The sequence below is a fragment of the Jaculus jaculus genome, chromosome 11 (assembly GCF_020740685.1).
Source record: "Jaculus jaculus isolate mJacJac1 chromosome 11, mJacJac1.mat.Y.cur, whole genome shotgun sequence".
Taxonomy (NCBI): domain Eukaryota; kingdom Metazoa; phylum Chordata; class Mammalia; order Rodentia; family Dipodidae; genus Jaculus; species Jaculus jaculus.
In genome coordinates, this window is record NC_059112.1 from 78,286,075 (window position 1) to 78,312,150 (window position 26,076).

Sequence of the window (26,076 nt, forward strand, 5' to 3'; positions counted from 1 at the left end):
ACCCAGTTATTCCCTTACTGGGCATGTACCCTAAAAGCTCCATGCCTCAGCTCACAGAGATTTGCTCAACCATGTTTACAGCTGCTCAATTAGTAATAGCCAAGAGCTAGAATCAACCCAGATGTCCATCATTAGAAAAATGGATAACTAAGATGTGGTATATCTACACAATGGAAGTATACACAACACTAAGGAAAAATGGCACAATGAAATTTGAAGAAAAATGGTTAAACCTGGAACAGCTTATTCTCAGTGAACTCACCCAATCACAAGAAGGTAATCACCACATAGTCTCACTCATCTATAGCTCCTAACCTGATTCTACCCAAGTTGCTGACATACCTACCAAGCATCTCAAGGACCGGACAATACTCAAAAGGCAATGGTACCACAAAACTCTACATCTTAAAAGACAGACCAAATGGTTGAACCTCCACCAGGCCCTTAGAGGGGACACCAGACTCACAAGGCTCTGGAGAGGGTACGACAAAAACTGTCCATTATCTCCTCCTATTTCTCCCCCTTCCCCCCCCTTTTCCCTCTGATCTCTCTATCTCCTTTATATCACTTATCTTGTCCTTCCTTCTCTTCTTGGGCACTGACTTCTAACTCCAAGTACCAGCAGGTAGATATATCCACAATGAGCTTTTGATCACAGAGACTTACTAGGTCTCCCAAAAGGAGATATATTTATGTCAGAGCACTTGAGGACCCACCATAGATTAGTGGTAAGACCCTACTGCTGAAAACATCATACACTGTTAGTATGTATCATGGAGTGACATAGCTGGAAGCTGGAAGAGTCAGTCCCCAGACAGTTAGCATGTTTAGTGCCAGAAGGTCCTACATGAGTGACTGGGGGATAAAGACCAATATCTTTCCAAGCAAAGCATGGTCTAACCTACTTAGCATCAAACAACCTGACGTGATGCTCACATGAATGCAACAGTGGCACATATAGATGGTGGGAAACCACCTGCTCTCAATTTGGCTAACTGATCTGCTCAGTGGAACGGAACCCACAGCTGGAGCTGGGAAACAAGTCAGAACCATATCCAAAAATGAACCCACTCTCCACTAAACTATCTCTAAAAAATAATGGTTATCACATTTACTTGGTGTTAACTTTTACTCTCTGTTGGAGAATCTGCTTCTGTTTTTCAGAGAGATGCAGATAGTAAGGAAAGAACCACCCCATCATACCTCAAAAGGGCCCCAGCTGAAACTAACGGTAATTGGGAAACATGCGAGAATGATGTCTTTCTGGCAAACCGGGAACCAGCACAACAGTGAAGGAGATAGACACAGAGAACAATCAACCCCTACCCAACCAGATATCCAGAGACACAGAGGCACCCAGGATCTCAACATGGAAGCAGACCTAGTTTGAATCCAACATGGCTCAGGGAAATTTGCAGAAGAGGGGGCAGAAAGAATGTCAGAGCCACACATTGAGTCATGACATGCAGAAACATTTCCTCTTACCCATAATTGATGGCTAATCCCACAATGCAAGACCCATATACCCCAACAAGGAAGGTCCCTGTGGAGGGGGAAGGACAGGGAGGAGAATAACAATGTTACCAACTTTACTGTATTCAATGGCTACAAAATAAATGGACATATTAAATAATGAAATAGTGTTGCAGTCAGGTTCACATTGCTGGCAGAAATCATCCAACCAAAATCAGCTTGTGGGAAAGAAATAAAAGGTTTATTTTGACTTATAGGATTGAGGGAAATCTTCAAGATGGCAGAAGAAAATGATGGCATGAGCAGAGAGTGGACATCATAAGGCCAATATAAGGTGGTCAACAGCAAGAGAGTGTGCCAAACACTGGCATGAGGACAGACTATAACACCCATAGCCCCACCCCCAACAATACACCGCCTCCAGGAGATGTTAATTCCCAAATCCCCATCAGCTGGGAACCTAACATTCAGAACACCTAAGTTTATGGGGGGCACCTGAATCAAATCACCACAAATAGGAACTTAGAAAATGGGATGATTGACTCACCTAAAATAATTTTAATTTTTTGATTCTCTTCAAAGGCAGGCAAATGATATCAATCAAATGTTCTATGGTGCCTACCCTTCAGAATGATATGACATATCTCACTGTTAAATGGAAATATTGTGGCATTTATATATGAACAAAAATACTTAAAGCAGTATTTTTAAATGTCAGGCAATCACGGGCAGCAAATTATTGCATACCCATGTCCCTCCAGGCTATGAGCCTATTTAGTGAATGTTATTAGTGAAGGGCCGTGACTGACAGACATGTTTTCAGTATAAGCACTTTGGGGCCAGTGATAACAAGTTACATAAATATGCCACTAAGAAACACATAGCATTGTTTAAACATAGTGATGCCATTTCTATTTAAACTTGGAAAAGGGTGTGCTGGTCTCCAGGGAGCACAGAACAGTAGAGGGTGTTGCACTGCAGTGGCAGTCAGGGAACGTGACTCTGGGCTCACATGGAGACACAGGGTAAGTTAGCTATCTCAGAATCGAAGTACCTAAAAATTTTGTGTTTTGATCAGACTTGGTGACCTAGTGCCTTCCTGACTCTCAAGCACACCAGGATCTTCACATGAGCTCTCGTCATTCCATGCACCATCTGCCAAGATGTTGCCAAGTTCTTATTTTGCCCTAAAATAGATTTCCAAAAGGAAGGGTTTTTCCCACTATTATGTAAATGAAAAGTGTGATATGTACTGAATTAATGGATTGTTTAATTTAGTAATTATAAATCATATAACAGGAAGTTTTAGCTCTCAGGCTGTTGTATTCCCAACCTCTGTCCCTTCTGTGGAAAACAAACAAAAAAGTAAAACAGAGTATGTTCTAATCATGGAGATTACACCATCAAAGTGAGAGTTTCTCTCTAACTTAAAAGAAAGCACTAAAAAAAAAAAGAACTGTATCTTTTATATCATGGGATTCAATGTTATTTCAGGTTATAACTGCTTCACCTAAAATCTACTCCAATGCCAACTCCACACCACCTTTTGTGTTGGCAATCCATGTTCCACACTTGGAAATGCTGCCTCAAACAAGTGACACCTCTAACTTCCTCATGCAAATTTCATTTTAAATCTTCACATGAGCATAAAACCCCTTAGTGTCATCATGAGAAGGACAGGACGGTAATCACTGCGAAGATAAAGGGGAGTGCCAGAGAAAGAACACATGCAGAAGGTCACACTAGGAGTCTATGCTTAGTGTCATTAGGCTTCATTCTGTCACTGGCAAGCTACCTCCCCTCAGACAGCTCCTTCCAACTGCTACTTCCAGAGGAACACTGACAGGTAATACAATGCCCTTACAGTGCTCAAAAGAGCCCCTCGACATGGTGGGCATGCAAAACGATTATTAGAAATCACTTACACTTCAAACACATCTTCAAAATTCTATCAAAACAAATTCATTCCAAATATCAGTGGCTTCAAAGCAAAACATTTTAACATCTTATTTATTTTTTTAAATATTTTTATTTATTTGAAAGTGACAGAGAGAGAGAGAGAGAGAGAGAGAGAGAGAGAGAGAGAGAGAGAATGGGTCTTGGCCTCCAGATGCGTGCGCCCCCTTGTGCATCTGGCTTACAAGGGTCCTGGGGAATCAAGCCTCAAACCGGGGTCCTTAGGCTTCACAGGCAAGCGCTTAACCGCTAAGCCATCTCTCCAGCCCTTTATTTATTTATTCGTTTATTTACTTTTATATTTCTGCATGTATATGTGTGTAGTATGCATTCCTATGTGCATAGGTGTTCAAGTAAGAGTGTCCATGCATATGTGTGTGCATATATCTGTCTGTGTGGAGACACAGGTTGACATTGGGTGTCTTCTTTGATCACTCTCCACCTTATTTATTGAGACAAGGTTTTTCCCTTGATCCCAGGCATCACCCATTCAGCTTGAATAGCTAGCCAGCTCACCCTAGAGATCACCCATCTCTGTCTCTCACACACTGGAATTATAGGTGATGCTCACTGCCTATGTGGGTGCTGGTGACTCCAAACTCCAGTCTTCACATTTGTACGGCAAGGGCTTTATCCACTGATAAAGTCCTCTGCCCAGCCACATGCTTTAACCATAAGATACACACACATAACTTTTACCTCAAGATAAAGCTGAGTCACCCACAAACCACTTCGTGGCAAACACATTTTTGCCCTCAGTGCTAAGATGTCAATATTTGTCAAAACGAAAACAACAACTCTGTGTTACCGTCACACAAAGCATTTTCAAGGATTTATCTTCTCACCAACACGGTTAAAAGGGTAGGATAGTGAGAGGACCTTAAAGTTTCAGACAGGTTGGGTACATAGGTCTGCAACTGTCAAACTTTGACTCATCATCCCACTACATGTAGTAAAGGCCTGGTGGCTTTAATAAGTACCACTGGTCATGAGCTCTGAACCCGTGAGAGTCATAGTACACCTGCTGTATCCCACACAAATGTGCAAGATAGATACTTTTACCCTGATTCAAATTTGGTGAGGTTACTAGCCTCAACCAAAAGGCAAGTGGGTCACCTTACAGGTGAATAGCAGAGTAGTGTTCCAGCCACATCACGTGCCCAAGACCATTCTCCCTTCAGCATTCCCTACAGCTTTCCTTGGAGAGCATTTTCAAAGGTCTGAACCAGAATCTGCTGAATAGTTTAGGCTACCAGCAGGTTATCAACCCCTTTTTGACTTCCTCCTCAATTTTGATTTCTCTCGAACTCTGCTTTTTGCTCTACTCCTTCAGTCTTGATTTCTCCAATCCCAATTTACTTATTCCTTTGGCCAATGGACTATTTGGCCCATTTTCCTGGAAGAAAATGTTCTTGCAAAGATGTGAAAACTTAAAATGAAGGTGAGGTTTCCATTCTATTTGGAAATCCCACTAGAGGTTTTCATGTCATACACAATTTTCTGACAGGGACAACCAATATTTCATTTGTTACAGTCTTGGCAGGCACTGTCACAGAGGTACCTGAGTCAGACAGGTCATGTGAAATGCTTGTAGATTCTTATACAAATTGTATATACAGAATGCTTTACTGAGTCATTTGCATGAAGTATCTAGTTTTATCTTTTAAATAGGGAATTAATTTATATGCTTATGAGAAAACATTCCTTTTCTTAGGTAACTGTGTTCATTTATATTTCTAAAAGAGTTCATCACTGTGTATATTTTTAATGTGCATTGTATGAGAATTGTCTTTACAAATAAAATTGAAGATGGTGGGATGAATTACTAAGTTCACTAATACTAAGTTGACTAATACTTTATGAATGCCTGACAGAAAAGCAAAAAAAAAAAAAAAAAAAATCCACCATCAAAAAAAATTATTGTTTATTTCCTGTTGTGAACAACCAGAAGTAAATTACAGAAGGATCTATTTTGGCGCATGGTTAAGAAAGTCCAGGTTTTCATGGTAGTGGGGATGTGAGACTAAGACTATACTTCTCACCTTCCAAGCAGACAATCCTCTTGTGAACTTAGGTCAGAGTAACCCCCCCACATCTTCCCTGCAATAACCCACTCCTTCCAGTGAGGCCTCACCTCCTAAGTGTCCTAAAACTTCCCAACACAGCATCACCAGCTGCTGACCCAGTGTTCAAACACATAAGCCTATGGTGGACAGTTCACATTAAAACCTTAATAACCTTAAAAAAATATTCTTTAGCTGGGCATGGTGGCGCATGCCTTTAATCCCAGCACTCAAGGGGCAGAGGCAGGAGGATGACCGTGAGTTCAAGGCCACCCTAAGACTGCATAGTTAATTCCAGGTCAGCCTGGGCCAAAGTGAGACCCTACTTCAAAAAAAACAAAAGAAAAGAAATACATACATACATATATATTTTTTTCTTTAAAACAGTTTAAGTATCTTCTCTTAAGTGTATGATGTTGTTGCAGTTACCTTTTTGTTGCTGATGTCAAACACCTAACCAAAAGGAGCTAATTAGAGGAAAACTTTATTTTGGGTTACAGTCTTGAGGGGAAGGATGGCAGGGAAACATGGTATGAGCAGAGACAGGACATCACTTCTGCCACAGCAGGCAGAAATAGCAACAGAATTCTGTGAGTCAAGTGGGAGCAAATGGGAGCTATCTATAATACCCATAAGCCCACATCCAACAACACACCTCCTCCATCAAGGCTCTACCTCCCAAATTACCATCAGCTACAGATCAAGCATTCAAAGCACACAAATTTATGGGGAACACTTAATTCAAACCACCACAGATGGACGTTAGGGAAGATATCTACTCAAACGACCATGTCTAATTGACGTTCACAAGTCCTAATGTTGCACTTGAAATCACACCTACCACACATTGCCCACACCTGAGGGCTAAATTACTGAGGTTTGTGAACCACTGTTACATGTGAGATTCCCGAGAACAAGCCTAAATGCCAAGTTTCATCCACCTACCACTGTACACCAGCTACTGGCCCGCATGAGAACGTACAGTAAGAGGACTATCCCAATTTACACATGAAGAAACTATCAAGGAGAGGTGAATAATTAAGCTGGCCAAGAGCACAGCTATAGTTACAGGAAATCAAATCCAAGGGTTCTGCTTCCTCAGTCCATATCCACTCACATTCCTCTGCCCACCATCAGTAGATACAACATAGGAGTAGACCTGCTGTTTCCTGGGTACCAACTATATGCCAACAGTGAGAGAGGAAGGAATTTTGCATGTCTATGCCTGAGCTGAAGATGTCTTTTCTAGTTTAGGAGTTGCGGGAAATATGGGGGAACCAAACACATTGTGAAGTCTTCATGCTCAGGCTAAGGAAGCAAAAAAAAAAAAAAAAAAAAAAAAAAAAAAAAAAAAACTTAACTTACAGGTGTGACTCCTAGAAGCACCAAATTCCTTTCTTTTAAATAGTTACAATAGAGCATTGAAACATTGTATCACTACTTCTAAACAGCTTCTGGTCACTCCAACCACAAAAGGTTCTATAATGTTATAACCATGTTTCAGAAAGGAGTATACTAACTGTCTTAAAAAAAAAAAAAAAAAGCCACGTGTAGTGGCACACACCTTTAATCCCAGCACTCAGGAGGCAGTGGCAGGGGGATCACCATGAGTTCCAAAGCCACCCTCTGACTACATAGTGAACTCCAGGTCAGCCTGAGCTAAACTGACAGACCCTACCTCAAAAAAAAAAAAAAAAAAAAAAAAAGTAGTGACTTCTTTTTCAACCAGATCTTTTTTACCTTAGAAATAATAACTTTCCAAGGAGAGTCCTTCTCCCTGGTAAGGTACACTGGATTTATGCTTGATCTGTTTTCCTTGATGTTCACTTAGAAATATTAAAAGGAGGTGATTAACTATCAAAATGAATTTGGTTAATTTCAAATTTATCCCAGGACCAACCTGTGAAGAGAAAGGAGACAGACTATATCTCAACCCAGGACTCTGATGGTAACAGTAGCTACTCTTTAACAAGCAGCAGCTCCTTTGTGCCAGGTTTGAGCTATATGTTCCGTGGGCATTCGTTTAATCCTTACAATAACCAGAGGGCAGTGAGTCATCCTATCATTTCATAAATAAGAAAAATGAAGCACAAATTCACACAAAAACTTGCAGATCTAGAATTTGAGTCACAGTCTTGAAGCCAGTCTGTTTTCAATCACGTGCTCAGGATAAAAGATGAAAACACCCCTGGGGCCAAAACAAGCGAAGAGCAAATGTGTGAAGTGGTTCTGTTTTCAGATATAAAGCTGGGATTCTCAACCATGGCTGCCCACAGGAGTCATGTAGGGAGCACTGAAGACTGAGGCCTGGGTTCCACCCCCATACATTTGACTGAAGTTGGTCTGAGACCTGCTAGGTCTTCCCAGTGGGCAGTCTGGCCAGAGAAGTGCTGCTTCTAGAAGAGAAGGGATTGGGACCCACTTGAAAGCACAAGAAAAAAAAAAAGAAAAAAAAAAAAACGTTGAAATGTTAAGTAAACACTGTGGAAGGCAAAGGTTGCTACTACCTCTGCCGCCAGCTTGTGACCTCTGCCCTACTCTTCAGTATGAGTAAGAAGCTAGTGTAGGAGCTAGACACATAGATGCTAACATGAGAGATGATAGATAAGTCAATAAATGAGAGATGAGAGATAGGTAATCAATCATACATCGACATGGATTAAAACTGAAGAGGCTTCCTTGTCTCTGGACTATTCCCTGTGTCATCCCCAACTCCTAATTATGGGAATATCTTATAACAAAATGCACCTGGGTTACCTGGGAAAGTAAGCTGCTTTCAAAGGACCTCCTGGAGTGCAGCCTATTCTCCTATTGAAGATGACCTAAATCTGCTCACATAACGAATGCATAGACCCAACAATGAACCTTTTGCAAATCATGTAGAAGGCCAGCCATGACTGATGAATCCAAATCCATGCCAGGTCAAGAGTTCCCACCTAACCAAACACGTGTTACTAACAGAGTCTGAAATTCAAACCCATCTGTGTAGGTGGCACCTGGCACTACTGAAGAAAATGTCCTTTGTCATTTGGAGGGTAGCCAAAGCTGCAAGCCATCCGAAAATGCTCAGTGGCCTACAGATGTGAAACTGAATGTGCCAGGAGTCACAAAAGAAAATAAAAGCAGAAACTCTAGCCTGCTTGTGAAGTCAACTTCCTATACAAGTGTTGCAGTACTTCAGATGAAGAGGAAATGGCAAAAGAATCCATTGAGAAATGGACTGTAATCTGGGGTATGGTGGCTCACACCTACAAACACTGCACTCTGTGCTAACATAGGATTGCCATTTTGATGCCAGCCTGGGCTACAGCCTAAACTAGGTAGGATGAGACACTGCTTCAAAATGAATGACTGAATGAATGAGTGAATGAAAATAATAAATTCTTTAGGTTACCCACCTAAACTAGGTAGGAGCATTTCCTTCTTCCCCTGTCACAGGGAAAAATAGATGTGCTGTGCTAATCTGGAATACCATTTGCTACCTCTGACCTCTACCACCACCTCCACCAAAAGTAGATGAACTCGAGGAGAAAATAATTGGAGACTATCAAAATGGAACACTGTGGGCTGGAAAGATGCCTCCGCAGTTAAAGCGCTTGTGTGCAAAGTTTGATGGCCTGGGTTTTATTCCCCAGGACCCATGTAAAGCCAGATACACAAGGTGGCACATGCATCTGGAGTTCATTTTCAATGGCAACAGGCCCTGGTATACCCATTCTCTCTCTCTCTCTCTCTCTCTCTCTCTCTCTCTCTCTCTTTCTTTCTTTATTTCCTTCTCACTCTCTCTCTTTATCTCACTCTCTTCCTCTCTCCGCTTATAAAAAAAAAATTTTAAAAAATTAAATGGAACAATGCAAATACAGGCCAATATCCAGAATTCAGGGCCTTAATCTGTAAGTTTTAGATTATCTCACTCACAACTGAGGCAAAGGCACTATCCTGACAAAATAGTTTGCTGTTGTTTGACTTGTGAAAGGCAGAGACACAGAAGTAACCCGCCTACTTAAGAAAGAAAGCAGATGAAAATGCCTGGGGTTAATTTTCTCACCAAAGTCTAAAATGTTTTTTCTCGAGATGGAGAGATGGCTTAGCGGTTAAGCACTTGCCTGTGAAGCCTACGGACCCGGGTTCAAGGCTCAATTCCCAAGGACCCACGTTAGCCAGATGCACAAGGGGGCGCACGCGTCTGGAGTTCGTTTGCAGTGGTTGGAAGCCCTGGCGTGCCCGTTCTCTCCCTCCCTCTCTCTCTCTCTCTCTCTCTCTCTCTCTCACTCTTTCTCTCTCAAATAAATAAACAACAACAAAAAATTTAAAAAGGGTTTTTTTCTCTCTTATTAGTAGAATTAAACATGTACTGACTCTCCTTGGGAGAGTCAAGCTCAATACAGTCCCAAGGAGGGAACATGGAAAATTAAGCTCCTGTCTTGATGTCTGAGAAAGCCAGGCTCACAAGTCCAAGAAATCCACTATGAAGGCTCCTTCCATCCACATTTGTGAAAATCCAAGCCCCTTGCCCTATCAAACAGCAAGCTTTCCCCTGGCCTAAATGCAGTGAAATCCCCAGGGAAGCTGCTGATAACTTCTAAGTAAATAAGTAAACATCTGCCCTTCTCATAACAACAAAGCTCCCAGGTACATTTCAACGCATTTAAATCACTTTCTTTTTCATCTAAAAGTGTATGAAAACAGGGCTTTGTGTGTGTGTGTGTGTGTGGTGTGTGTGTGTGTGTGTGTGTGTGTGTGTGTGTGTGTAGCCCAGCCACGTATTTTCATTGCCTTCTTGTGCAGTCTCAGTAAGCTAAAAATACTTTTCTTTTCTTCTAAGTTGGGAAGAACAAATCAGACAAAGCAACTAGCTGGGTATCATTGTCTCTCATCTTAAATGCTTCCCTGGAAGACACTCAGAATAGCTTGGAGCATGGAAATGGCATCTGTTTTATATTGTGTACACATCCACAGCCAGAAACACAGCTTCAGCTTATATATCTGCCTAACAAGATAAAATAAGCCATATTCAAATCATCAGCAGAGAACACCAGTATATCACTGCTTATGTCTATTTTATTTATTTATTTATTTAGGTTGGAAACACTGCAGCATGAGTGTTAAAAACAAACCACAGGGTAAAAGCTTCCATTAAAAAACATAATAAATAAGGTGACTGTATCCCTAACAGGACCCCACAGTGCTTACACTGCCTTCCTGAAATATTTATGTCAAAGACATTTACATTACACGTGCTTCTGTAACAGAAGGACATAAGCTCGGCGCGGGTTGTGTTCGTGCTGGCTGGCCCTGGCTAGGTGAAAAGCTAGGTTCTTCCCTCTGACTTCCCAGGGCCAGCTCTACAGCACACGTGCGAGCGCTCACAGGCACACCCGGGGCTCGGGGCTCGTGAGCAACGCACTACCAGGAAGTCAAATAAACCTCGGCAAACACATCTGCAGGATGGTTCGCCATCAAACCGTGTGCACTTGTCCGGCCCAGCATCTCTCAAGTCACCTGTTAAGCTAGCAGCATAAAAATCAAGCAGGTTCGACTATACTGGGCCATTAGTTTGTGCTGCTAGGGCATGGCTTATTTTTTTTTTTTTTTTTCCCTTGAAAAACAGTACTGTTTGGGATCTCTTTTAAACTCCCAATTTCTTAGGTGACTGACAGAGTCTGCACAGGAAAGCAAATGTCTAGCAATCGAGGAACAATGCCACTCAGGGAAGGGTTGGGAGAGGCGGCTGGGGAGCTGTTTTCGGGGTTGCGGCTGGGCCTCTGACAAGGGCTGTGTTATATGTGTGCACACACCCACCCGAACCTCGGGATGACGGGACGGTGTTCCGGCGGCAAGCAGCAGGACAGGGATGCCATCTCCCCAGACACTTCGAGAGGGCGGCCGTCCTGGGCCACTCCCTCTGATGTCCCCGAAGGTCAGGGGTGGCAACCACAGAGCCAAAGGCTCTGCAAGCCAAGCTTTTTTTTTTTTTTTTTTCTCAGCGTGTGGAGAGACGCGCAGCGAAGTTGGCGCGGGGCCGCGCGCGTCCCGCTAACTGTACCTTGTAGCTGGGCAGACAGGGACTCCTGGTGCTGCTGGTACTTGAGGACCACCGCCTCGGCTTTCCGCAGCTGCGTCTGCAGCTCGTAGTAGAGCATCGCTCCGTACAGGAAGCCGAAGACCACGGTGAGCAGCAGCAGCGTCTGGAAGACCCGCTTCTGCTTGCGCGAGCACATCCCGTTGCCCATAGTCCCGCCCGGAGCGCGCGCTGCGGTGTCCCCGGGTCCTCGGCGCGGGCGGGCGCCTCAGCAGCGGCCACCGCAGGAGGTGGCCGGACGCGGCATCGGAACTCGGGAGACGCGAGACACAAAAGCGGGGCCGCAGGGGAAGTGGCTCCCGCTCAGCCCCCGCGCACCGCAAGGAGACACGAGGCCATCCGAGCCGCCCCCGCGCCGGCGGCCACCAAACTTCGGCGACGTTGGCTCCCCACTCGTGGCCGGGCCCGCGAGGGGACCCTCGGCATTCTTCAGAGCCCGCTGCCTGGGTCGGACTCTTCTCGCTCCGCCGCACTTCTTGGCCTCGCCGTCCCCGCCGGCTCTCCGAGTCCCACCCCGGCTCGCACCGCACGACTTTGGTGCCACCCGGGGGGCGGGGGACGCACCCAACAAAGAGACCAGGCTCTGCTCGGCGCCCCAGTAGAGTGGAGGGATGCACACAGGCTGCCCGGGTCGAGTTAGGGACACCGCGGGCCGGGGTCACCGCCGGGGCTGCTCCAGCCTCCTCGTCCGCCCGCCACCTCCCACCCAACTTACGTGTCACCCACGGCCCCGCTATTCTGGCCAACGGGATTCCGGGAGGAAGTCCCACTCGGGCTCCCCGCTCATTGGGCCCGCGCGAGCCGCCGCTCCCTCCTTTCGGGGAGCCAGGGCTGGGCTCCATTGGACGCCCGCTTTGTCCGTCCCGCCCCAGGCCGCGCCTTCCCTCCCAGCTCCGGGGCCGGCTTGGGGCTCCGTGGCCTGGGCCGTCTGGCGCCGCCGGGGTGCGCCCATGTGGAGCCCAGTGGGTGGGGAGCAATCCAGGAGCCGCGTGGGGTGCCCGAGGGACATGTTGGGACCTGAGAATGGGTGAGGATTAGCAAGCAGGGCGCAGAATCAGTGACCACGTGTGCGAGTGAATGAGTGTGTGTGCGTGTGTGCGTGTGTGTGTGTGTTCAGTGTGCACGTGGAGAGAGAAGTACTTTGCAGACACATCAGAAAGAACTAAAGCAGCAGTGCGTGCCCTCTGCTGAGTACAGCTCCTGTCTCCGTGTTCCATGGACTCGGGCTTACAAACACGCCCTGAGCACTACATGACATGCACCATCGCCCTCCCTGGTGCCCAGGAAGTCTTGCCCACCGGGACACTGGACTGAAAGCTGTGCTTTCCCGCAGATGGTGGTGGGATTCAAGCTGGAACAGAACAAGAAGCTTCAAGCTCGCTAGACTGGCTGCTCAGCTGCCTACGTGGGGCAGCCAAGGGGAGGGGTGTGGGGGGATCACTTTGTGGTTGGCAGAGGGAAAGAAATGATCTCATATATTTCCCGTGGCTGCAAATAGAATAATTTAAAAACAAATCTTACAGGCTGAAATGAGTTTGCATTCATTCTGTCATGTGTACTTGATTTCTTGGTGGGAAAAACACATCAGTTACATTTCTAAATTGCATTTTAAAGGCCAACAGAGTTCCCTATGCAAGAAAAGAAAGAAAACAAGTGAAATGAAAAAAACCATAATAACCCCAAACCTTTTCAAACAAATCAGTAGTGCATTTGTTCTTTCTGTGTAGTAGACAGAGAAAATTGAAATTTTACATAAATGAGAATTTTGTTTCTCCTCTTGACCTCAATTCTAAAGACGGTAAATTATTTCTCAAAATTCTTAGTAGTGTGGTGGCATTTATTACATTGTGCATAATTTTTGTAATATTCTAACTGGATTAAATCCACACCATCAACAATGGGCAAAAAGTGTTCAAGGTGAGGATGGACATGCTTAGCCAAACTGACACGGAAAGGCAGACCCGTGTTCAAGGTATGTAGGTCAACTCTAAAGACATTGGTTGACAAAAGACACAAAACTAGCCAGGACATTGGTATTATTACTGTGAAAAGTAAACTGGACTGGTATGTACACTAACCTGATTTTAAAAAAAAATTTCAAATGCTCTTGCAAACACACTATATTATTCATCTAAGTCAGGATATTAGCTTTACCAGGCGTTAATAAGGAGACTAAGCATGACCACAGCAGAAGTGACAGCTTTAGGACCTTGTAGGTTTCACAGACAGTGGAAGCTATTAGAAATTTGTCCTTTCCATTGTTCTATAGAAACAAAGTACTCATTCCATTTAAGCAAAGTACACTAAAGCATTGTATTTGTTCTATTAAAATGAGAACTTAAGCCTGACCTCTAGGTGCACGATTGTATATGGAGAGCTAAGGCATGAGAATCTCAAGTTCACGCCCTGCCTGGGCTAGTGTGAGCTCAAGGCCAGCTTGAGCAACTTGAAGCAATCAAAAAGGGCTGAGAGTAATAGCTCAGTTGGTAAAGCACTGGCCAAGCACATGAAGGCTTTAGATGCCTCCTGTCTAGAGGGAGGGAGAAAGAAGGGAAGAGAAGGAGATGGAGGAAAGGGGGAAAAAAATTAGTCTAAAACAGGAGTTTTGTTCTGTTGCTGTAAATATTACATAGCCCCATTTGTCATCTAATTTAATGTTGCTAAAGTTTTCTATTCAGTTTTACTTATGGAAGTGTGAATATCTTTTCAGGATTCCTAAGATTTAACCATCCCATACTGTTGTCCATGTAAAATTTACTGCACAGGCTCTGCAGAGGCCATGGCCAAACTTCTGTGGAGGAAGTGAAGTTTATAGCAGTAATCCTGGCCCATGCTTAAATAGAAAGTTATTCTAACCACAAAAATGACAAGAAATTATACAGAGGGATGGAAACTCCCTGCACATACATTGCACAGTGTACAGTGTTTACTTGTCTTTATATGCTTTGGAAATGCTTAAGCTTCTTGAATACACAATTGCTCATTTTAAACCTCCGATTCCTTCACATCAGATTCATTCCAGACTCTGAAGGTATTCCTTGCCTTAAGCTGTTGGCTGAGTCTACAGAATATAATAAACGAAAACCATAAAACACAACTCAATATTTTAGTCATAAAATGTGAAAGGGGAAAAATTATTACCTGAACTTATCCATTATTTGAAATTCAAGAAGGGTATACATAAAGCCACTAATGGTAGAGTATTATAATAGCACATTTTCAAGGTGAAGTATGCTGTTAGTTTCCTGAATGTGTCAGTATAGAGCTTTTGAGCAGACCAACAACAGGGAATCCAGGGTCTAGAAATTAAATTTACAAAACATTGACTTTGGGTAGAGCTTGTAAAGGACGAGTTACTTACATTGACCTTTGAAGGATTATTGGTGGGCCCATCTAATCTATATTATAGTTTTGTTATTTTTTGCTTGTGTGTAGTGTGGTATGTGTGATATAGTATGTTTGTATGTGTGTGTCATGTGTGTTGTATGTGCATGGATGTGATATCCCGCATGTTCATCTTTGGTGAGATGTGCGCATTCTTTTTTGAGCCAGAATCTCTTACTGATCCCAAATTTGTCTGGGTTTCCACCACAACCCCCACTAGCTCTCTCTATTCCCGAGCCTCTGCTTCCATGCCGGACTGGGGCTACAAATACACGTGGCCATGCTGAGCCATTTTGCTATGAGTTCTGACTATTCAAACTCAGGGATGAGGTCCTCAGGCCCTTTCAGGCCATCATACTTGTGTAAGAAACACACCTAACTGCTAGGCCTTCTCTCCAGCCTTCTCTATTACTTTTAAATAGAAATACATGATTATTGTTATATGCCATGTAATTAACAGTGTATGCATATGATTTGAAAATGTTAAGAACTGGAATTTCACCTAGTTAGTGTAGATTTTCTAAATCAGAAAGAAATTAGCATAAAGACTCTCAAAACTTTAATTTGAAAAGGAGGAAGACAACATTTGAGAATGTTAACCCTTTCTCCTGCTTAAGTAAGGGTATTTGTTCGTAGTCAAAAGAAGAGCAGAAAGAATCAATTTCAGACAGACAGGTGATGAATAATTTGTAAAACAAAACAAAACAAAAAAGTAGTGAATCTAAATCGAAAGTGTTTTGGATCTAATAGTAAATTATCTTGATTGCCTGAAATTTTTTATTTAAATTTCTTTTCTACAAATGAAATTCAGTATTTTAGTTCACAAAAGAAATAAGTACCATAAACAAGTACTAAATATTAACTTTGAAATGGTGAGGCTATGGGTATAGTTTGGTGTTAGAGCTCTTGCCTAGCATATGCAAAATGATGTGTTCACTTTCCTACTCTGGGGATGGAGGGATGGCTTAGTGGTTAAGGCACATGCCTGCAAAACCTGAGAAACCAGTTTTTATTGCCCAGTACCCATGTAAGCCAGTTGCACAAAATGGTGCATGTTTGTGGAGTTGGTTTGCAGTGGCTGGAGGCCCTAGTGCACCCATTCTCTCTGTCTCTCATAAATAAAAAAAAGTTGAAAACAATTATATAAAAAAAGCCATGTGTGGTGGAACAAGCCTTTAATGCCAGCTCTCGGGAGGCAGAAGTAGGAGGATTGCTGTGAGTTTGAGGCCACCCTGAGCCTCCATAGTGAAGTCCAGATCAGCCTGGGCTAGAGTCAGACCCTACCTCAAAAAACAAAAGATGGAAACAAAAAGGAAACATATATATATACAAAATATATGTATGTATGTATGTATATATATAATTCCTGCACTGAAGATAAATATTAAGCCATAAATAAAATTTAAAATAGGGCTAAAGAGATGGCTTAGCAGTTAAGGCATTTGCCTGCAAAGCCTAGGTCCCATGTTCAACTCTCGAGATTCCATGTAAACCAGATGCACAAAGGTTAGACAAGTGCAAGGTCACGCATGCCCACTAGGTGGTGCAAGGGTCTGGAGTTTGATTGCCACAGCTGAGGCCCTGCTACACCAATTCTCTCTCTCAAAAAAAAAAAAAATACCTCCTTAGTATCAGTAAGCCAGTTTTATCCTTGTCATGTGGCATTACCGAAATCAACTATACTTTATCATTTGTAAGGACTTTTCACTCTGTTTCTTTGCTTTTTTGCCACTTCACCCATGTACTGTCACCTTAGTAAACATACTTGCTTGTCACCTGTCCTAATGTGTGCCAGGGTAAAGGTATTCTGTCCTTTTAAGCATTTAGTGAGAGATGCATTGAAACTTCTTTATCATAAGATTTCCCTAATGGCCTACCAGAAAATGTGAGTAGATGAACAAGTAGGCAGGTGACAGTGGACATAGCTGAGTCATTCATGAGGCTGCGGTGCCTTGCTTTGGTCTGCTACTAAGTTACCACCTTGTAACTATGAACTGCTTAAGAACTCAAGGGCAAAGGGTTAAGTAGGACACATGCCATTATAAGTAAATCCTTTCTTAGAAGCCAAGTCACCAGTTATCACTAATCAATACCTTTTGAACACAGTCCAGTAACATGGAAAGTGACTTAGAAGGCCCTGTTTGCCACAAGGTGCGTAGCTAGGATGTATGCCAACTGTTGCTTCACATTTTCACAACAATATTCTGAGGCAGGTCTGGGTAGGACACCTACAAGTCTTTCAAATCCTAAATCACACATTAAATTGTTTTGAATTTGTTGTATATTATTTACAATAGCAAGTATATAATGAACTAAGAAGCATGGTAATTTTAGGGAGGAAAATCTTGGCTTCATAAGTTAGAATAAACAGGAAGGGGCCATCTATTAGCCTCAGAAGCAAAGTAAATGGTCTACCTCTTCCAATGGTTGGTTCAGCTTTTCATGAACACACTACCTTTAGTAATGCAGAAACCTCAGATAAATAAGAAGATCATAAAAAAAGGTGGGTGCCCAGTGAAGACATTCATACTGGTCCCTGCCCTGCAAGAGAAAGGAAAAAAGAAAACCTAATTTATCAGATTCCTCTGTATGAAAGTCAGACTTGGTTAATTCATGACTATTCTATGAAATAGATTTCATAAATGTAAATATATTTTTATATATGGCTGGTAATGTCTTAATTGTCATAGATGTGTTTATTTATTATGTGACAAATACCAGGTCTGAGTCAGAAAACAACCATTTTGTTTTTAACTATTCCTACAAAAACAAAAACTTATTTTTTTTTTCCCAAACATTCACTATGCTATCATTTCAAGGAAGGTCTTGAGTGCAAACAAAGGGGTAGCAATATTTTTGCTTAGGAATAAAGTAGAGAAAACTTTCAGGGGAAAAAAAAAAAAACAATTGAGCCATGGCAGCACTGGGCTTAGCCCAAACTACAATTGTGAGAATCAGAAACATCTCCGGTCAGAGTGTTCTTTCTTGTTCTTCATAAACCAGTGCTTCAACTCCTGAAGATAGTACTTTAACAACCCCCGTTGTTTTTCTAGAATCCCAACCATGACTATGTCCTTCTCTCCATGTCTCCCTCCCCGAAACCACCATGCATATACACACTGGACTTTCCATCTTGGACACAAAACAGCTATTACTGTCATTGCTCTTTGCTCAAATCACTACTTAATAAAAAGGAAAAAAAAAAGATGTTTCTTAGTAGGAAGATGTTTATAAATTAATTATTCATTCACTTTTCTTCCCAAGATGTTTAAACTTTGTGGGGGGGGGGGGGAACACTCATGTTAGAGGACTGAACTCTACTGCCAATAACCCTGGATAGCCCAGGGGCAGATGTGCAATGATTGTGCATCAAAGGGCTTCACTTTCCCTACTGAGCCAAGCCCTTCCCTGCTGTAAAGCAGCCTGGAACATTTAAGAAGTGATTTGAGTTGCCTTATGTCAAGTTCAAACTGTACTTAAATCACATCCTTCCTGCCCAGTCACTACACTATCAGTAATTACTAGGACAGTTAATTCCCTCATTCTTAAAATGAAAAAATATCCCTACACAGACACACACACATGCCAGTCCATAGGCTACCCTTATGACCAAACTTCCATAGCAATCCTTGTCATTATTATACAATTCTGGAAAATCACATGTGATTTATTTTTTTTGAAAAGTAAGTTTCAACGTCCCACTTCAAATTAAAACATTACCACCATAGTTATTAACTGAGCTTCTTTCCTTGAATTGTTAGGGAGAAGTAAGTAATGACTTCAAAACAAAGGAATTTTCAGGTGAAACATGGATTAACGCTTGGCTTCTCATTCTTGGGTTGCAGTGTACTGTTTCAGCAAGGTCGGCTGTTTTGGAATAGTTGCTTGGGCATGGTGCAGGGCGGAGGTGGAAGGATGTGGATGTGGGGGTGGAAGGAACCAGAGGTTCTTTGCAAGGACCTCGCAGTTGTAGCCCTGACCTCTCAAGTGTAGTGGAGCTCAGCTTGGAAGTTTAATTGCTCAAGGGAAGGGCAGAAAAGAGGCCCAGTGATGCAACAAAGATAACTAGAGATGTCTGCCCCTTAGACAAGGCAATTAAGGCAAACAGTTGGGTAATTAGAGTCAGTGAAAGCCAGGAGTCATAAAAGTAATGCATAGACACCTTAAAACATATATGTACTTTCATTGAATCCTCCTCTAATGTGAAGTCAGGGCCTTTGCTCGCAGTCTGTATCCACAGTTAGCTGAAACGGGGCTCTACCTTTTAAGAAACAGAGTATGTTTCACAAATTCTATTTGGAACTTCCATGAGTGATGCATGGTAAGGTAATCTCAATGTAAAATATAGCCAGATTTCAAGGCTCCCCCACCCTTGGTCATATTTTTCATTTGATCCAACTGTGCTTTTTATTTAAACTACAATTTGTTGAGCTTTTCCAAAGAATTCATCTAAATTTCTGCAAAACAACTATTTTTCACCCTCATATTTCTTGGTGTACATAATATTGAATTAGTCACATAATTATAATAGCAAGTGAAATCACATAAACACTTGTACCACTTGTTTCTAGCAAGCTTACAGCTCAGTAGGCATGTATTGCCTGGGAGACATTAATCTATTTGCTAGTAGTTCAATCCCAAAGGGGAGAACAGACTGCTTCATATAGCTGCCTACCCAGAAGAAGAGGACCCATCCACAAGCGAGGGAGTTGGGTTCCTGGAGCTAAATGCTTCTAACCTATATTCAAATGACCAGTTAGTAGAGTAAAAGGAGTTAGTGATACAGAAATGGAGAACAAGAAGTAAAGTAACAATGAAAGGAATTGAGAAGAGAGTTCTTTGGGGAAAAGGGAAGGGTTATGGCTAGGTAAACATAGCACGCATGTAATATAAAAGCCTTTTATGACAAGGCATTAAAGTTAACAGTCTAAGAGTGAGGTGGACGACTGTGATAGGTTGGGTAAAAGATAAGTGGAAAGGCAGCCTCTGCTTTTGTTATCTTGGCTGCCAAAACCGATAAAACTGAATGTAGTTTTAGAAACAAACTAGCTTCAAAGAAACTAAGGGGTTTTTCTTTGTTTGATTGTCATTTTAGTTTCTGTTGGTTGTTATTTTTTGGCTTTCTTGATAGTATATGCTTATGGATTTTGGAAAGAAATAAGTGAAGAGGGGATTGGTAAACAATATAAGGTACAACATTTAACTCTAGATTCTAAAAAAGTATTATAGAGTATATGAACCATTATTTCTTATTTCAATACTCTCTTATACCTAATTTTTCATGTTAGCTGCTGCATGTATTATTGAATAAGTTCTTTCAAGACTATTAAAAAGAAAAATGTTGAAAAGATTACCTGAAAATTGAAGAAGAAATTTGTTTGATATTTTGTATTCTTATCTTTATAAACTTTGATTAAATATGTACACTCAAAATTGAGCATGACTGTACTATGAAAAATGAGAATTCTCTCACAGTCCCATTTAAGAAGTGACTAACTCTTCTTTTAAAGGGTAAATTTTAAAGGATAAATTATTAAAATCATTATGAGGTAATTAGAAGATATGATGCTTAATAATATATGATATAAGTTAAAGAGAAAATGCTAATAGTGGTGGTTTGAATGTAAGTTATATCCCACAGGCTCATGTATTTGGACTCTTGGTTCCCAGATGGTGGCAGTTTGGGAAGATTATAGAACCATTAGAAGGTGGAGCCTTGCTGGAGGAAGTGGGTCACTGAAGGCAGACCTTGAAATCTTATACTACAAGCCCCACTTTCTATTTAATTTCTTCTTCCTGACATTTGAAATGTAACAAGCCAGCCTGTTATACCTTTCCAAACATAAAGGAATACATCTCTTTGAAATATATGCCAAATTAATCCCTTTCCTTCCTTGAATTGCTTCTTGTTAGGGATTTCATTCACAGCAACAAAACAGTAACTGATACTATAAGGTAAATGTTATATAAAGATTATAATTCAAGAAAGTAGAAACATAGAAATTTTTTTTTTCTTTTGGTTTATCGAGGTAGGGTTTTACTCTACTTCAGGCCAACTTGGAATTCACTATGTAGTCTCAGGGTGGCCTCAAATTCACCGTGATCTTCCTACCTCTGCCTCCAGTGTGCTGGGATTAAAAGCATTTGTCACCACCCAAATTTAGAAAAAATAATTTTAACCTTATGACTTTTAGGTAGTTAAAGGCAAATGTTTGAATGTTATTAATCACTCATGAATATGTATTTTGTCCAGTATGATGGTGCATTTCACTCATTTTTGTTTTAACATTATTGGATGTATCCCTTGTTCTAAGACCTGTTTGTTATAAGGAGGAAGCATATAAAAACTAGGGCTACTATTACACACATTTGCCCACATTCCCTTCCATCATATTATTATCTTGTCTGACTGAAGCAACTTAAGAGAGGATTTATTTTGGTTTATGGTTTCAGTGAGCTCAGCCCACCACAGTGGGCGGATGTCTGAAAAAGTGGTTCAGTGCTCAGTGGCAGCTGCATGTACCAGCAGCTGCTCATAAGATGGAGGACCAGGAAACAAGAAGTAACTAGGAGTGGGTGGTGGACTATGGTCTTCAAAGATCAGCCCCTACTTTATCTATTTTAGCCATCCTAGTCCCACATCATAGAGTTTCCGCACATTACCTACATAGTACCACCAAGTAGAAAAATATTCAAAATATGATCCCGTGGAGAACATTTCAAAATCAATCCATAACACTCACCATGACAATGAATTAAATGCACTTTCCTACTGATTTGAAGTGTGACTTAGATATAACTTTCAACACTTAATCACAGCTAGCACTGTGCCTAGTACAAAATAAGTAATAAACATAGTTTTATATAATGAATAAACTTTACCCATAAGGAAGAATCTGTGTACTGCCCCTGCTGTATGTTAAAACAAAATAAAGGGAAAAAAATAGAATCATTCACAAAACAAATATTAAAATGAGAAGGAAATAATGTATTAAAGATAGCTTTTACAGGGAAATGTATGAAAAAAGGTTGCTAATTTTACATGTAGTACAACTTTGTAATGAGTGAAGCATTAGAAGAAATGACAGTAGAAGACACATGAATAGAGTGAACTGCTTGGCAAATTATTGCATTCAATCTTTGCTGATAAAATTTGAATGCACACTCATGAAACATTTGTATTAAATAATTGCACATCAGTTATACAACTTTATTTCTTAATTAAGCTTAATTTTTTGCATGTGGCTAGGTGCACATTTGTGTGTGTATGAGAGCTTCTGTGTGAGCATGTATGTGAATGCCAGAGGACAAACTCAGGTGTCATTCTTAAGAATGTCATCCAGTTCACTTGAGACATGGCCTTTCATTGAACTGTAGCTAAGCAATTAGGCTAATCTAATTGGCCAATGAACTGTAAGGAACCTCTTGCCTCCATCTCCCTGGTGGTTGGATTAGAGGCACAAGTCACCATGCCAAGCATTTTACAGGAAACCAAGGCTAAAACTCAGGTTCCTCATACAAGACAAGTACGTAACAACTGAGATATTGACTCATCCCAGAAATTTGAATTAAGTGCTACTATATATATTGTTAAAACACTAAATAATGAATTAAAAAGTTATGATTTTCACAAATCTAATATTTGTAAAATAAATACAATAGGAAAACATGCGAGAAAGTGTTCAATATCATTAGGAATCAAGGAAATGAAAATAATCCTGATATTTTTATCAATAATAAAGTCAGCAAAGATATTTGAAGGTTGATCTTAAGCATGACTTAATGCAGTTAAAAAAATACATATTTTCTAGAGACCAAGTTGTCAAATGTAGCTCAAGTTCTACAAGAGACCCATGCCCTTTGGTTGAGTCATTTCTTTTCTAGGAATGTACCCATAAAATGGAATTTATACATAAAATATAATCTCATAGGAGCATTTTTTAAGCAAAGAAAATTATCATAAATGTGGTACTATGGTTTTGGTGTGGTATGCTCCTCAAAGATTCCTGCATTGAACATTGACCCCACCCCCTAGTAAGAGGTACAAGAACCCTTATTTTGCAAAACTTAATTGCAGTCCATCGAGGTAGTTGCAACCTAAAGGAATTAAGGTAGTTCTCAGAGGACCTTGAGTAAATTCTAGTGAACAATGTGGTGTTTTGAATGAGATGTCCAGATGTCACCCATAGCCTCATGGGTTTTGAATGTTTGGTGATCAACTGGTGGCAATTTGGAGGTGAATCTATGTTTAAGGATGTTCATTGTTTAAGCAGACTTAGGGATTTTATAGCCAGGTTCACCTTGCCAGAGCTCAGCTCTCTCTCTTATTGCTTTCTTCCACCTGCTGTGGCAGGGCATGATGCCCAATCTCTGCTTTGTCATGCTTTCCCTGCCATGATCAAGCTTACCCTCAAGACTATAAGCCAAAACAAAGTTGCTTTTGTTTGGGTGTTTGGTAAAAGTTATGTGAAGGTAGTTATGCAAATAGATGGCTGAAAGAACAGCAGGCCTGGCCCCTCCTCTCACTGTTCCTCTCTTATCATGTGAGCACTCCTTTTCAGATATACTCCTGCCAAAAATGCCTTCTAGCATGAGGTGATACAGCCAATAGATCCCTTACCAATGTTGCCACTATGTTAGAGGAAATATGTCACTGGGGATGGGTTGGATATTACAGCCCAGACCCACTTGCTCTTCTCTCTCTCTCTTCTTCCTTCCCACTGACATGATGATGTAATTCTGTTTTCCAGCTCTTTCCATGCATTTCCCATCAAGATGTACTCTACCCTTTGGAACTGTAATCTGAATTAAACCTTTTCCCTTCCATAAGCTGTTTCTGGATGCTATTGTGTCTTAGGAATGAGAAATTACCTGATTAATGGAAGTTGAACTGATGCTTCAACAAAGTTGATCATTTGGTCCTCAATCTTTTGAAACTGGTTTCAGGAAGGAGTAGGGGGAGGATTCCAAACTTTTGACTAGAGAAGTCTTATAATGCTGTAAGCACAGTGTAAGGACCATTTTGCTGGGAGTTTGGAATGAAACACCCAAATAGCTTAACCTAAACAAAGACATCTTAAGACACCCATCCACCCTTACCTAGGTTAAAGTTCAACAGAGAGCCATATAAACATGAATGAAGATGTAGTTTTAGTTAAGATGTTTAGTATTTGATTCACAGCCTATGCTAACTATAAGATCCTACTTTTTGTAATCACACTTGCTTGCATTGCAAAATAGGATTATGGAGGGTACTTTCCCTGATCATTGTAAAAGAATGTGGCTTTGTTTCTTTTTTTTTTTTTTTTAATTTATTTGAGAGCGACAGACACAGAGAGAAAGACAGGTAGAGGGAGAGAGAGAGAGAGAGAATGGGCGCGCCAGGGCTTCCAGCCTCTGCAAACGAACTCCAGACGCATGCGCCCCCTTGTGCATCTGGCTAATGTGGGACCTGGGGAACCGAGCCTCGAACCGGGGTCCTTAGGCTTCACAGGCAAGCGCTTAACCGCTAAGCCATCTCTCCAGCCCTGGCTTTGTTTCTTGAACGTTGTGGGGTTTGCGTTTAAAAACTAACTGTAAAAGTAGGACAGGGCTGCTCTCCTCCTCAGTGGTTTGCTGTGAGGGGCCAGCCACTGGCCAGCTAATAGACTCTCCTTTTAAAAGTCTTGTTGAGGTGGTCTTGAGCTTGATTTCTGGTCTGGAACTCACTCAGGAAGACAAGAAGGCTAAGACAAGTGTGGACAATGAAGGTTTGGCTCACAATGTTTCAGAGAGGACAAGGGACACTACTAAGAACTGGGCTAGTGGCAGTTCGTGCGATATTTTGGTAAGGAAATGAGTTGGTTCTCTCCATGATCTGAAATACTGAGCAAAGTTGAATTTAAAAGTAATGTTGTAAGGTGTTTGGTGGATGAACTTTAAGGCACAATTACATTGAGTCTGTGGCTGGCTTCTTTTATTTACCCTGATTCAGATTTATCATAACAGAGAGCAGAAAGACATGAAAAAATGTAAAGTTTGGCAAAAAAGATATGTTAGTACATTTTAAATCTCAGGCCTGCAGTGTGTAGCCCCTTTGCCTTTTAAAGAGATTACCGTCATAAAAGATAAACCAACTGTTGGGCAATAGGAAGGATACACTTAAGGCAAAACCAAACCATTATATAGCATCAAAATAGGAAGAATGCAAATTCTTTTTAAAGGAAAAGGCCTGAAGGGAGTTGCAGGAGTTCCTTTCTCTCAGAGATTAGCATATAGAAACAGTTAAAACTGTGTTCTACAGGCACTAGCCTGCATTCTGATCTGGCAGTGGAACCTCACAGCATCACCCATGTGTTGCTGGTTTTGGAAGAACACAATCTCTAAGATTGAGGGCAGTATGGAGTATGGCACTGTCAATCCAGAATGCTAAGAAATGTGAGACAGAGACAGAGTCCCTGCAAGGAGCCCCCATAAGGCCACTGTATGAAGCTGTGAAGGTGACCCCTAAGTTACAACAGAGACCTCAGGATATTAGCGATGCCAGGACCTGTGACATATGCCAATGAGCCCTGCCAGCTCAGAGCAGATAGGCACAAGAAAGAGGTTCTGTGCACAGGAAGTACAGCTATGTAGGTGGAGCTTCTCAAGCCTTTGAGCCCAAAGGATCTCATCCTGAGTGCCAGATATTAGACATAGTATTTCAGGATTTGGTGTTTGCCTTGATGGATTTTAGTCTTGTTTTGGTCCAATAATTCCTTGCTATGCCTCCACTATTCCCTTTTTACAAAAATATTTTTATTTTTGTTTATTTATTCTGAGAGAAAGAACGGGTGCTTCAGGGCCTTCAGCCACTACAAATGAACTCCAGAACTTAATACTCTAGAAATATAAGCCAAATTAAACCATTGGTATAACAATCATCCCTGTCATTAACAGTTATTGAAGCTGATTGCTCTTTCCTGTCATTCTCAGAAATGGATTCCAGAGAAAGGATACATGTGAAAGAAAAGCATCAGGAAGATTTCTTTCCTATGATAAATGAATTTGATAGTGGCAAGAATAAAATAAGCAAAGACCTAAATAAGACATTATAGTATATAACTCATGGTTGGTTCCACCTGGAGTAAAAGAGATGGG

The 26,076-nt window shown here is 41.5% G+C and overlaps 1 protein-coding gene across 2 annotated transcripts in view; it reads right to left on the bottom strand.

The window, feature by feature from the left end:
* Window positions 1-12,283, bottom strand: part of Golim4 (golgi integral membrane protein 4) — a 101,876-nt gene extending 89,593 nt beyond the window's left edge. For both annotated transcript variants that reach the window (XM_045130041.1, XM_045130040.1), the window contains exon 1: window positions 11,539-12,283. In XM_045130041.1, the coding sequence (XP_044985976.1) occupies window positions 11,539-11,725 (187 nt within the window). In that variant the 5' untranslated portion in view covers window positions 11,726-12,283. The remainder of the gene's footprint in view (window positions 1-11,538) is intronic.
* Between the last annotated feature and the right edge of the window lie 13,793 nt (window positions 12,284-26,076).